General features: G+C 35.0%; 1 protein-coding gene across 1 annotated transcript in view; it reads right to left on the bottom strand.

Annotated features, from left to right (window-relative positions):
• LOC123535341 (uncharacterized) overlaps positions 1–13227 on the bottom strand; it is a 30218-nt gene that overhangs the window by 13329 nt on the left and 3662 nt on the right. The window contains exons 2-4 of the mRNA XM_053520346.1: positions 3813–3955; positions 2408–2593; positions 1475–1675 (exon numbers count right to left, since the gene is read on the bottom strand). Coding sequence (XP_053376321.1) covers positions 1475–1675; positions 2408–2593; positions 3813–3888 — 463 coding nt within the window. The 5' untranslated portion in view covers positions 3889–3955. The remainder of the gene's footprint in view (positions 1–1474; positions 1676–2407; positions 2594–3812; positions 3956–13227) is intronic.

Below are 13227 nucleotides of genomic sequence, written 5' to 3'. Positions count from 1 at the left end.
CAAAACACTGGAAGTATTTTTTCCGTTGGAGTCTTTCCCCAGTTTTGCAAGTATTCAGTGACTTGAGTACAGAAAATTGTGAGTTGTTCTTGAAGGTTCTTATTTAAGTTTTCATTCGGATTAATATGTCAGAAGTTACGACTGTTTCCAGGATAAATTGATATGTTATATGTGTTACATATAAAAGTTACGGCATTTATCATATCAAACACGGAAGCTCTCATTATGTACAGAGGTCACTTAAGCAAGGAAAAAGTCTAACTTAAAACAGCAGTCAAAAGTTCTATGTACCGGATCTGTAATGAAGTAATTTGTACTTTGGTAAAATGTTTCCATCAAAACTGTTTACATGATATGTAAAGTAACAGGTAGTACATTTTATACGATACCCAAAGAAATAGACCAAACAAGTGGATACATGGGTGTTTTTAAACCCAAGTGCTTAGTGTATCAGTCAGACAGAAGAATACACTTCAAATTGAGTACCAGAGTTACATTTTAGAAGAAAGATCGAGAGCTTCTATATCGAGACTATTCCAAAATTAAAGTGACAAACATCATTTCTAGGACAGGTTCTAACTACCCCAAAGAGAACTACCTCAAGGACCTAAACAGTTTTACACTGTAAAATAAAATCTGTAAGAATATCTTTTGTAAGCATAGGATGCAACCAAAAAGATCAGTAGCAGACTCGGTTTATGACCGGTAATGGATGGAGCAATACCTCTCACGCCCCCAACACCGGCCTGAGTCGAGCTTTATTTAATATTATTGACTGGATTACATGATCCAATAGGACCACACTGTCACAATAACACTAGCTTAATACTACAGCTGTGTTTATAACATTATCCCTTCTGTTCATCTTATTCTACTAAAAAGCTGATATTTGTTTAAAAAAAAGAAAATCAGGGCAAATGATAGTTATGTCCACGTAGAGTATGTGAAACCAGCCGATTCAACTAATGCAGTAATCATGATTCTGATATTACATCCCGACGTTTAGCAATTTAGGCTAAATCTACAATACACTCGTCCCTGAAATTGTGGTATGAACTCAATCAAGACATGCGAGAAGCCGAATCATCGCCCTGTTTAACCCTTACCATGCTAAATTTCTATAATGGACCGGTCCATCATTTAATTTGGGCAATACCATTTATTATTTCAAGGGGTGTTCACTGAAAATTTATTGACTGAATAGCGAACAGTGCAGACCATGATCAGCCTGCACATCCGTGCAGGCTGATCTTGGTCAGCACTGGTTGCAAAGGCAGAACCACTTGCCGCCAGCAGGCTAAAGGTTAAAATAGGAAATACATTAATAGTTTATGACAACATGTTTTAAAGTCTAATAAATATACAGACTAACTAATTAAGCCGATATTAAGATACATATTACACAAGTACATATATAAAATACCCAATCATAAAATGACAATCACATATAAATTTCCATGTAAAATATACTCACATGCCATCACCTTCACGTCACAAAGATCAATGCTACCATAATATTTTTTACTGACAATTTTAACGTATCTCGTTTTCGTATTAGGAAAATTTATAGTCTGTTCCGTTTTACCGATTGGACCGGGCCAGAAAGCCACTTCTGTCAAGTTATCCAAGGAAAGACCAATGTTTACTGAAATATTATAACCTCTCTTATGCGAATCTGAAATGCGATAACAGAAATTTTGTTTTATATGTATATTATTGACAAACTTATAGTGGATACAGCACATAACAATACCCCTTTAGAATTGCTTACATTATCTTGATGAATATTGTCAGTGCTAAAAAAAAGTGGGTGCTGTGTTTAATGCAAAGAAAACACACTGTAAAATCAGTTAAAATGCGACATCACATTGCAGCTGTAGTGTATGATTTAACTGTCCATAGCAAATTCTACAGAGCAATAATACTCCCTAATGTAATATTACCTAATACCAAGCACATACCTGATATGCAGTTGCAATGAAATTAAGAAAAATGCTCTCCAAGATAAAAATATGAGAATCATTGTGATGTTTGAGTCATCATTATACAGGGATTTTCATGATACAAGACACACGTGTAATAAGCTGAATAAAACGGTTGTGTAAACGTTATATAAATTTCTGACAACCTTCTATCGATTGCCTAGTTTTAATATAACCCCTGGCCACGTAATATCAAAAACAAAAATGGTATCTGTACATAGCTCTATTGCTTGTCACAAAGCTTTAAAAGGAAAATTTGTCTTTTCTCTCCTACTCTAATGATGGCAGATACTATAGGGAATGAAATGTCGAGATTGATTAATAAAAGCTAAAACATTTGTTTCACATATGAGTACATGTTAAATATTACAAACGATCCTCACCGTTCAATCCAAGGCAACTTAGAAACGAATAGAAAAACATACCGCAACATCCTAAGACGTTTATTTCACCAACTGGGTAGTCTGCTTCCAAGTCGACGTACCACCAGTTATGGGCTTCATGGGCATAAGAACATGTTTGTGTGTTTCGGTCTACAACAAACGAAGGATCGGAATCCCATATTGTACTAGACTGATTCACTGGCTTGTATACGGCAACATTTATTTTACCTGAAATTGATTAAATATAATGTGAAATGAACATCACATCGCAAACAGGTTTTTTCAACAAAGCAAAAAGGAAGAAGAAGAAAAAGACAAAAAAAAGCATAGTTTAATCGTTTTTGCATACAAAACGGAAATTTTTGGTTAAGTGAACTGCTGTTTGAGTCACCTTTTCTGTACCATTGATTTTCCTCAACCATAAAATGGTCAATTCCATTATTTTTATACATCATTTTATACAACCGAGAGCGGCAATAGGGATGTCTTAAATAGTCAAGATATCTTAATGAGCGTAAAGGCAACATTTTCATGCGAAAATTTTGTGAAATTTCAATTTTTTTTTTTCAAAATATTTCGAGGCAAAATATAGTTTCGACGATATTAGTGACATATTATAAGATATATCAAACATGAGCTGTCACAGTACGTTGGCATATGCCCCACGAGGTGTATCTGTGTTACTGTATAAGCCTATCTCCCACTTCCTATATTCCAACAGATCTTATGAAAATAACAATAAATATTGCTTAAACAGGACATTTCGCTTTTGCTTACTTGTAAAGTACATACATACACAATTTTCTACCACTATCATAAGTTACCTACCAGGATTTAAACAGCTACTTGTCCGCTAACATTTCAAGATGTATTAGCTCATTCAGTCGCGGGTGTTGGAAAGTAAAGCTCAAAATTAAGTTTCAGCAAGATACTTCAAACGTGTTTGTGACAGAATTATGGTTTTTGTGTACAGTACTTCCTCTAATTACTGTCTAATCGTCTTTAAACTATGATTGGAATATATTTTATAAAGAGTGAGGCGGACAAATAAAAATGAAAAATGAGAACAGCTCAACAAATAGTGTACAGCACTCCTCGCGCCCATCTATTTATATTACAAATTTGAAGTCAATCCCTTGCATGTTTCTTACATTTTATAAAGGACGGACATACCGACTACTTAAATCTGAATACTGAATAATTACACCGCATTTCACAAAACATCATGTTACATTTTGGTGGATCAGAAAAAAAAGAATATATTTTTTCGTCTGTGTACGGAAATTGTGAAATCATTATTCATAATTTGATAAGATATCATGCGAAAAGGGCGATAAATCAATGCCTTAGAATGTGAATGTGAAAAATATACAAGAATTTTAGTTTTTAAACAGGAGTTTCTCAAAAATATGAATATATGAATAACATAGAAAATAATAAATGATACCCAAATTATATGGTACATATCCTGCATCTGTTGTAGTAACAGCAACAATGACGAGCAGACCTACAGATACAATCATACTATCTCCTCTGGACTCCCACGTTGGTGACAATCTGTTAATAGTCAACTGACCCCTTTCCCTCTTGCTAGGTAAAGAGAAAAGAAAGATCAGTTATATTATACACCAGTCTTATAATCATCTGATCCCCTTTGCTCTTGCTAAAAAATGAGAAAAAAGAAGATCCATTATATCATACACATGCAGTCAACTGATCCCCTTCGCTCTTGCTAAGAAAAGTGAAAAAAGAAGAAGATCTATTATATTATACACTTATAATCAACTGATTCCCTTCGCTTTTTCTATGAAAAGAGAAAAAACGCAGATCCATTATATCATACACTTATAATCAACTGATACCCTTCGCCCTTGTTAAGAAAAGAGAGAAAAAAAAGATCCATTATATTATACACTTACAAGTAAAATTTTAGAGCATTAAGTGGCCGGAGAACTGTCGGCTAATATTTTGAAGATTGGATTGAAAAAAGGCTAATGATAATTGCTATTGCGGTACATTGCAACTGTTTTTCGTTGAAAGGCTAAAAAACGTCGCATCCTTGATGAAAGGTACCCAGAAATCATCTTACCATCTAACGGCGTATATTTTTCACATTTTCAAACAATAAATGCAAAAGATTTCTTGCAACCGAAACATTTCGACAAATTATGTTATATATCTTCTAATGAAAGGCCCATAGTTTGACAATAAAGTAAATAAAATCACGAAATTTAAAGATATTCATATATAGACTGTGTTACTTCCCTTGTCTTGCAGACAATAGACAGTCACAGAATTTGCTCTTAGACTGCTACTTCCCTTGTCTTACTTGCGCTTATGTTAATTTTTTTTCGTCTGCAGTAGTATATTCTAAATATACGCAGCGTGACGTAGACACAGGTAAAGTCTCAGCCAGTCAGTGCCCGCTGGAAATCTCTAGCAGTCGTTAATTTATTTACGGCTGAATAGGATAGGGATAAGTTCTTTATACATTTTTTACTATTTTCCTAAAAGGCTATCTTTTGAAATTATAAAAAATCTTATGCAATTTTTAGCTCCTAATTCCTTTATGTAAGCCTTTCATTAACTGGCTTATTTTTCTTTTATTTACAATAATATCTTTTCATTGTCACACTTAATAATTTCTCCTACCAGCTGAAGAACCCTAGTGTATCAAATATAGTAGCCGGTTTCTACCGGCGACTAATAATCAGCTGATCCCCTTCGCCCTTGCTGAAAGAGAGAGAGAGAGAGAGAGAGAGAGAGAGAGAGAGAGAGAGAGAGAGAGAAAAGAAAATCCATTTTATCATACACTTATAATCAATTGATCCCTTTCGCTCTTGCTAAGAAAAGGGAAAAAAAAAGATCCATTATATCATACACTTATAATCAACTGATCCCCTTCGCTCTTGCTAAGAAAAGAGAAAAAAGGAGATTATATATTATACACCTACAGTCAACTGATCCTGCAAAAAGAAGATCCACTATATCATACACATTCATTCAATTGATACCCTCCGCTCTTGCTAAGAAAAGAGAAAAAAGAAGATCCCTTATATCAAACACCTAAAGTCAACTGACACCCTTCGCCTTTGCTAAGAAAAGAGAAAAAAAGAAGATCAATTATATCATGCACCTACAGTCCACTGATACTCTTCGTTCTTGCTGAGAAAAGAGAAAAAAGAAGATCCATTATTTCATACACATACAGTCAACTGATACCCTTCGCTCTTCCTAAGTAAAAAGAAAAAAAGATCCATTATATTATGTACTACATGTAATAGATTTCAGTCTAACCTGCGGTCATCGAAGCTAAGTTTTGAAAGTGTCCACTATAGACAGGTGACCACTACATCCAGGGTGTATTGTTTATTAAAATGCCTAAGTTGTTATACCATATTACACATTAAAACTATTATAAAAGAGAAAGGTAAGTGGAACACACAGACAAGACGGGTCAGGTTTCAATAATTTTATTATAATACCGACGTTTCGATTATTCAATAGTCTTCATCAGGGTACAGATTTGAAAAATTAGTTGACAGAAGTATAATTTCTGCGGTTTTTAGTGTCACGTGACTTGATCTATTTATAGAAGTATTGTTAGAGTTTTACGGTTGATGACATGTATATATAAACATGTATAGTTTGAAGAAATATAACAATTAGTGTTCATGAGAGTTTTTAAAACTGTCTTATTTATTTACTTGTTTTTTTTGAAAATATCATAGACTGAATGTATGTAGATCTCCGTTTCTCGAGTGTTTGTAAAATTCTCTCTTTCGTCAAGGTAGATGGTTGTATTATTGTTATTGATGCTCTTGTTTTGGTGTTTTGAATTGTGTGATTCGTATTGTAGATACATGTGCCCATACTAACAGTGAGACTGGGTATGACTTCAAGAGTTTTTATTCGAATTCGCTTATAGGTAGTATTGCTAAGCTTGGCGTGCATATTATGTCCATGGTTGTGCCTGAAATTTGTTCGTATGTTTTGCCATGAATGTGGAAGCAGGATTTTTTTGATAATATAGTGTAGGAATCTTAAAACTAACCAGATCCAAGCTTTTGGTTTATTTTTGTTGTGTTTCTCTAGGGCATGTTTTACTGCTATACCTTCTCTGTGTGAAATGTTTGTGTACAAGGCGCTGTTGTTGGTTGTAACAGGTAGTGCGTCTTTTGGTGCCTTCTTTATTTTAGATTGAAAAAGGTTTTCTTCTATACAGCCTGGTGCAGAAACTGATTTAACGTAATTTTATATTTAAGAAATAATGTATGGAAAAACGTGCTTTAACGTTATTATTACACAAAAAGAAGTTATCCGTCCGCGGAATAATTTCACAATGGGCATAGCCCGAGTGAATTATTCTGCCGATGTGCAACCTAATTTGAGTGTATTAATTTAAGTAAAACGCAATTTTTCTATACATAATTTCGATTCTAATAGGCCCTTTATAAGAGCAGAAAAATATAGTAGCGCTCTTGCTTGGTCGCAACAAAAACATTGACGTCATTGCACTTTAACGTGGCGTCGTTTAAGCGTAAGCGTGTCTCAACAGGAACAAGCATATTAGAATACAATATAAAACACACACACAATACACACGCAACTAAGAAGTTTGTGTTTCCAAAACGGTGTTTTCATTTTCTCCTTCTTCAAACATTGATACTGTCGAATAAATGATAATAAAAACTTTCAGCTTTAATTTTGGCATTATTTTATAACAGATTTAATATTACATTGATGAACGTACTTTGGAAAAAGATCAACAAAGGCTTTCATCTAAAGTAATCAATGTAAAAAGTTTTTGTGAAAATTAGGCTTGTCGGTAACAAAAAAAAAAAAAAAAAAAAAATACTTAGTCTAAAAACATATAAATCAAATCGTTATCTCAATCCTTTTAAATGTTTAGGCAATAAAACTATCCAGCACTTTGATAACAGTAGTACATAATATCACTTTGTTATTTTACCGCATTAAGATATTAAGTGACCTTTGCAGGTTTTTCTTCTGTCCACAAACTGCGTTAGACAGGATCACGCCATATAAAGTGTCGTTTTTGGGAATTCCAACGGTCATTCCATGAGGTGACAGTTCGCGCTCTAATAAGGTTATCGCTAATACGAGTTAGACTGTATCTTGTTTTCTCATTATTTAGGAAGAGCGAGAGATATAAGTTGCCCATAAGTATATAAAATAATGGATCTCTTTTTCGCTACTAAACAAAGGCGAGACGGATTCGTTGACTATTACATGTCTATTACACTTATATTCCAATGATCCCCTCCGTTTCTGCCAAGTAAAGAGAAACAAGTGACCGAGTATTGCAGCGGCAATACAGAAGTCCCATACCGGTGAAAAAACATTTACTTGACCTTCAGTAGTGACCTTGACCTTTGACTGACAACCATGGGTCATGTGCGAGCCATATAGTCTAATCATAGGGATAATTTCTGCGTAGTGCCCAAAAGTCTTTCAATGTAATCCAAATTAATGGAGAAGAAACAAATTGTTACTTGACCTTAAACAGTGACCATTAACCGACAAGCATAGATCATGCGTTGACACATCATGGGGAACGTTTGTGTGTAACACTAAGATAATCTATCAATGCATACAAAAACAGAACCTATTTTACTTTAAGGCCATGTTCGTGCATAATGTGCATATTGCCCTCTATTCACATCCCAAGTTTGATGAACCAAGCTTGAATACTTTTTGAGTTATCGCAGGATCCAGATTTGCGGACGGACAGACGGACATACGGACTGACATACGGACGGATGTTCCTACATACGGGTATTTAAATAGCTACTCTTTTGTTCTCTCTATTGTTCCTTTAGCCTCGTTAATGAAAAATAGCTACATAAAAGCTTACGGAATGAATGGCATCAAAGGAAGCGTACAGTTACCTATTGTTCCTATAGCCGCCTAAGTATGCAAATGTAAGCTCGGACGGAGGACATTCCTATAGTCCCCTCCGGTGTTCCACCGTAGGGGAACAAAAAGAAGATCAGTTACATAGTTTCATTTATTGAATGGTTTGTAAATACTACTGCCTGTTACTTGGATAAGGACCGAGAGTTTATAGTTTTCTCTACTCACCGGAATGTTTCATTACATTACTTCATGTTTTCTTTCTTTAGTCCAGCAAACATGTGTTTAACTATAGACCGGTTATTGGCACGAACTTTCGACCGTCGATTTATACAAAGAATTGTGTAATAATAGATTTTCGTACAGCAATGCACATCACAACTGTCTTAATTCTTCCGCTACTATCCTATAAAAGCCTTTATATAAACACTATTTTCTAACTATCGTTTGTTCACGTAATGATAGTAGTATATAGATGATGGCAAAGGAATGAGATTTTAATGCCAACAAATATGGTTTACTATATGTTTCAATCTACGAACTGATAAAAACTACTCTCTACAAACTGAACTCGAACCTTTGTCTCGGTTGAACATTACTCTTCATATATATTACTTAGGAAATAAGAAATTCCCAAACAATGATTTTGTCCAAAGAACTATAAAATATTTATATTTATAATTCTGTTTTGTCGTTTTTGTTCAAGAAAAGGTCACTGTTAGAGAAATATTGTTTCAGTTATAACAAAATATCAAGAATTACTATCTATATCCATGAACGGTACAAACATTGATTTTGTTGTATAATAACGTCACAGTTTCATCCTTCGTTGTTAAACAGAAACAGCTTCTCTAAATTCTCTTTCTGTAATTATTCCTTCATATGACTTCTTTCAGCGTTAGTTTCGTAGTGGCAATCGGCAGTTTCCGCGACTTCTTTCAGCGTTAGTTTCGTAGTGGCAATCGGCAGTTTTCGCGACTTCTTTCAGCGTTAGTTTCGCAGTGGCAATCGGCAGTTTCCGCTCTAGTACGTTAGTTTCGTAGAGGCAATCGGCAGTTTCCGCGACTTCTTTCAGCGTTAGTTTCGTAGTGGCAATCGGCAGTTTCCGCGACTTCTTTCAGCGTTAGTTTTGTAGTGGCAATCGGCAGTTTTCGCGACTTCTTTCAGCGTTAGTTTCGTAGTGGCAATCGGCAGTTTCCGCGACTTCTTTCAGCGTTAGTTTCGTAGTGGCAATCGGCAGTTTTCGCGACTTCTTTCAGCGTTAGTTTTGTAGTGGCAATCGGCAGTTTTCGTGACTTCTTTCATCGTTAGTTTCGTAGTGGCAATCGGCAGTTTCCGCGACTTCTTTCAGCGTTAGTTTCGTAGTGGCAATCGGCAGTTTCCGCGACTTCTTTCAGCGTTAGTTTCGTAATGGCAATCGGCAGTTTTCGCGACTTCTTTCAGCGTTAGTTTCGTAGTGGCAATCAACAGTTTCCGCTCTAGTACGTATTCTCCCTATACGATTTCGGCTTTGCCCGTTTGATTGTAAAAAGCGACTTTCTTTTAAGGCCGAGTGATGCCGAAATATTATCGGAAGAAACTACGTAATCGCACGAAAATGGCCAAATATCTTCACGGTCCAACTACCTTAAACGTTAAGTAATTCTTTGGTTATTCAAATTTATAGTAATATTGTTTTCTTTAAAAATTGACGTTATATTTATATAACCATCTAAATTGTTATTCTTCGTACGTCTGCTTTCGGTATTTCTGATTACAACAGTCGTTTATAAAAATTAGCCAAAAACCTAACCACTTTACTACAGTGGCGTGAAACTGACACCAATAGCTTTTCATGTTTTTTTTTTTCGAAAATAGGGAAGATTTTCATGAAAACTAAAATTACGTCAAGAAAAATAGACAAGTTTTACATGAATGCAAGATAAATATCTTAACATGAAAATTTGCTAGTTGGCAGTTCATAGCACTAACTGGTATAATTTCGTATTATCTTGGACAACATTAAAGCGACTAAGCCACACATCGCGGGATGTGAATTTATCAAAACAAACGTTTACCTATATTCACCTTTATGTTGCATACTTAATGTTCTACCAATGAATTTTTCATCAAATTCTGTCCAAAATAGTTGTTTTCCTAATATTAAATAAAAAATAAAAACATTCTTCTATATACTATTTCTAATAAGGGTTTTCCGATTTATAAAAAAAACCCCGGAATTCCCTGCAAACATCAGAACATGATAATCAATAGAGCGCACTAGTATAGGTATCGCGTAGTGTTATGGCGTTTTGAAAATGTAACTAAATAAAACAATAATATAAAATGAAGTCAGTACACTATTTTCAGTATTGACTTTGCATCCATGAATTTTCCGTTTATTTGCACGAATTATTTCTCGGTGTCCAAAACGTAATAGCGATGTAGCGATATAACTATTACATATATATTTCTTTATAATTTAACTAATATCCATGTGCAGGTAGCTGTGCGGGCAAAAACGTTTACCTGCCAATATCGGGGTTGTTGGCCCGAGTCCTGCATCTGGCGATTTTTTTCAAATTTTATCTGCAAACTTTATAAGTAGAAAAAAATGCCACACTTATCTGATTAAACTTTATGGTCCATTTCTTGAAAGAAATACACTTGTAGTCTAGTTAATCGTTGTAAAACAAAATGAATAAAAATGAATAAAAAAATCTTTAAAAGTTTCTCAGATAAAAAGACAAAATACTTGTCACCAGCGTTTCAAGAAAATCAATATTACAGTCAGAATTTGTGAAATATGTTACGTAAATATTGTAAGAATAAAAGCAATATCGATAACATAAAATTACATTGAAATTTAAAGAATGTGGTCTGAGATGTTTTTGAATTCGTGTTTAAGTGCATGGAAGTCAGACACCTTACCATCACGCCATCGTGTGATTGGTTAATTGTATAGGTTATTTCAGTAATATAGATATTTTCAGGATACAAATATTGCGTAACTAACGAAATTCCCCGAAAATATTGGCGAAGGTTAGAGTGTCAGGTCAGTACTTGCAGACAATACGTTTATGAAGCAGTCAGTGATTTCCCGTTGACTGAGCGGTTACGAAGCAGTCAGTGATTTCCCGTTGACTGAGCGGTTACGAAGCAGTCAGTGATTTCCCGTTGACTGAGCGGTTACGAAGCAGTCAGTGATTTCCCGTTGACTGAGCGGTTACGGTATTCGTAGTATAAGTTTTCGTCGGGAGTTTGATTCCCAGACCCGTTAAAATTTTGTTTTTAAAACTGTATATTCCCATTTTCTTCAATACGATTTAACAAAAACAAATATAGTTAAAAAATATAGTTAATCTAGTTCTAAGTTGTTCACTAACTTATATATATCACTATTGAAACGTAATTATGTTTAAATACACTCCGCCTTTAATATGGTCATATGTTTGTGATATTTCTTTTTAAACCTGTACGGGTTAGTTTTATAAATTTTATAACAGTCTTACACTTCTCTTTAAAAAAAAGTATTACCTGGTCATAATTTCAGTATCGACTGAGTTAAAGATACTACCGATTTTTTACGAAAATAAGAAACAAAACAATAAATTCGAAACCAGGGAAAAACAAACTTACACAAAGTATGTAATATAAAAAAAATTGTTGATCGAATGCAAGGTTCGAACCGTCAAAACTATCACTATAAAATGAATATGTATCCATCTACTCAACCTACTCAGCCATCAAGCCATCTATTGATATCCACCGTATATCTTTACTTTAAAGGAGAGTGCTACTGTTTTTTAAAAAATAAAAACGACATAATACAGTGCGATACCTATAAATACATATCCGCTCTATGGCGGACGCAAAATATATGTATGCGCAGTATATGGTTTGCTGCCCACGTGATAAAAAAAAAACAAAAAAAACAAAAAAAAAAAAAACATCAGAACATGATTTTATATACATAAGTATAGGAAATTTTGTATAAACACTATCCGACAATTTACTTATTTATTTATTTATTTGTTAATAACTTTCTACATACAACAACATGGCATCTGGAGATCCACGTGTACAACAGATAGAACAACTGGCGGAAAAGCAAATGAAGAGCGTTTTACACGCACGTTTTTTGGAAAACTGCAGGGCGGAGAATGTCATACCTAAAAGTCTACGCCTGAAGCTGAAAGTGAATGTGGGAAACGATAGATGTAGTGCCGAGCTTCAAGAAGCAATTAACAGCCTCTTGGTGAAGGTAAGCGGAGAAATTTGTGATAGGGTACGTGACTGTCAACAGCAGCGAGCTCAGGAGATTGGCAGGCAGATGGAAACTCTGAGAAGTGAGTTAAAAAATAAGATGAGCGATGATAAACTTTTTAACGTTGATGAAAATATCCACCACCGGATAGAACAGAAAAAAGACGTTATCGTCAGTCAACATGAAAAGAAACTGTCTCATCTGATTGACAATAGAAGCAAAAATCGCACGTCTAATAACGATAAAGATGAGATTCGTGTTGAACCACAATCTAATAACACATCAAAACGGAGACGCAATGGAAAGAAGACCGAAACAAAATCAACCAAAACCAACAAAAATACTTTCGGTAGAAGAACTAGCAAGCAGATTTCGAAAGCTAATGATAAATCTATTCATCAAATGTCAAAAAACATGAAAACCCCGGGCCCACAGAAAACCTACGCAGAGGCCGTGAAAACCGGGTCAACACTGCAGGAGGACATGAAGGCCGGGACAACACTGCAGGAGACAGTGCAGAACCTAGTGAAGGCAGTTACGAGTGTGGCAGCACTGCTGGAGGGAAGGGCCGACACGGCAGAAAACGACAAAGGCGCTTCATCCGGGCTCCGGACAAAAAATCCTGGATTAAAACGAAACGGCGGTTACAGAAAATACGGAAAGGAAAGGAGACAGTATTAAACTTATCGAGTAAAAAACTTACAGACGATGACTACATACTTCTAGGTAAGGGGTTAAA

The sequence above is a fragment of the Mercenaria mercenaria genome, chromosome 12 (genome assembly GCF_021730395.1).
Source record: "Mercenaria mercenaria strain notata chromosome 12, MADL_Memer_1, whole genome shotgun sequence".
In the NCBI taxonomy this organism is placed as follows: Eukaryota; Metazoa; Mollusca; class Bivalvia; order Venerida; family Veneridae; genus Mercenaria; species Mercenaria mercenaria.
Note: the sequence above shows the minus strand (reverse complement) of the source record. Positions and strands in the feature narration are given on the sequence as shown.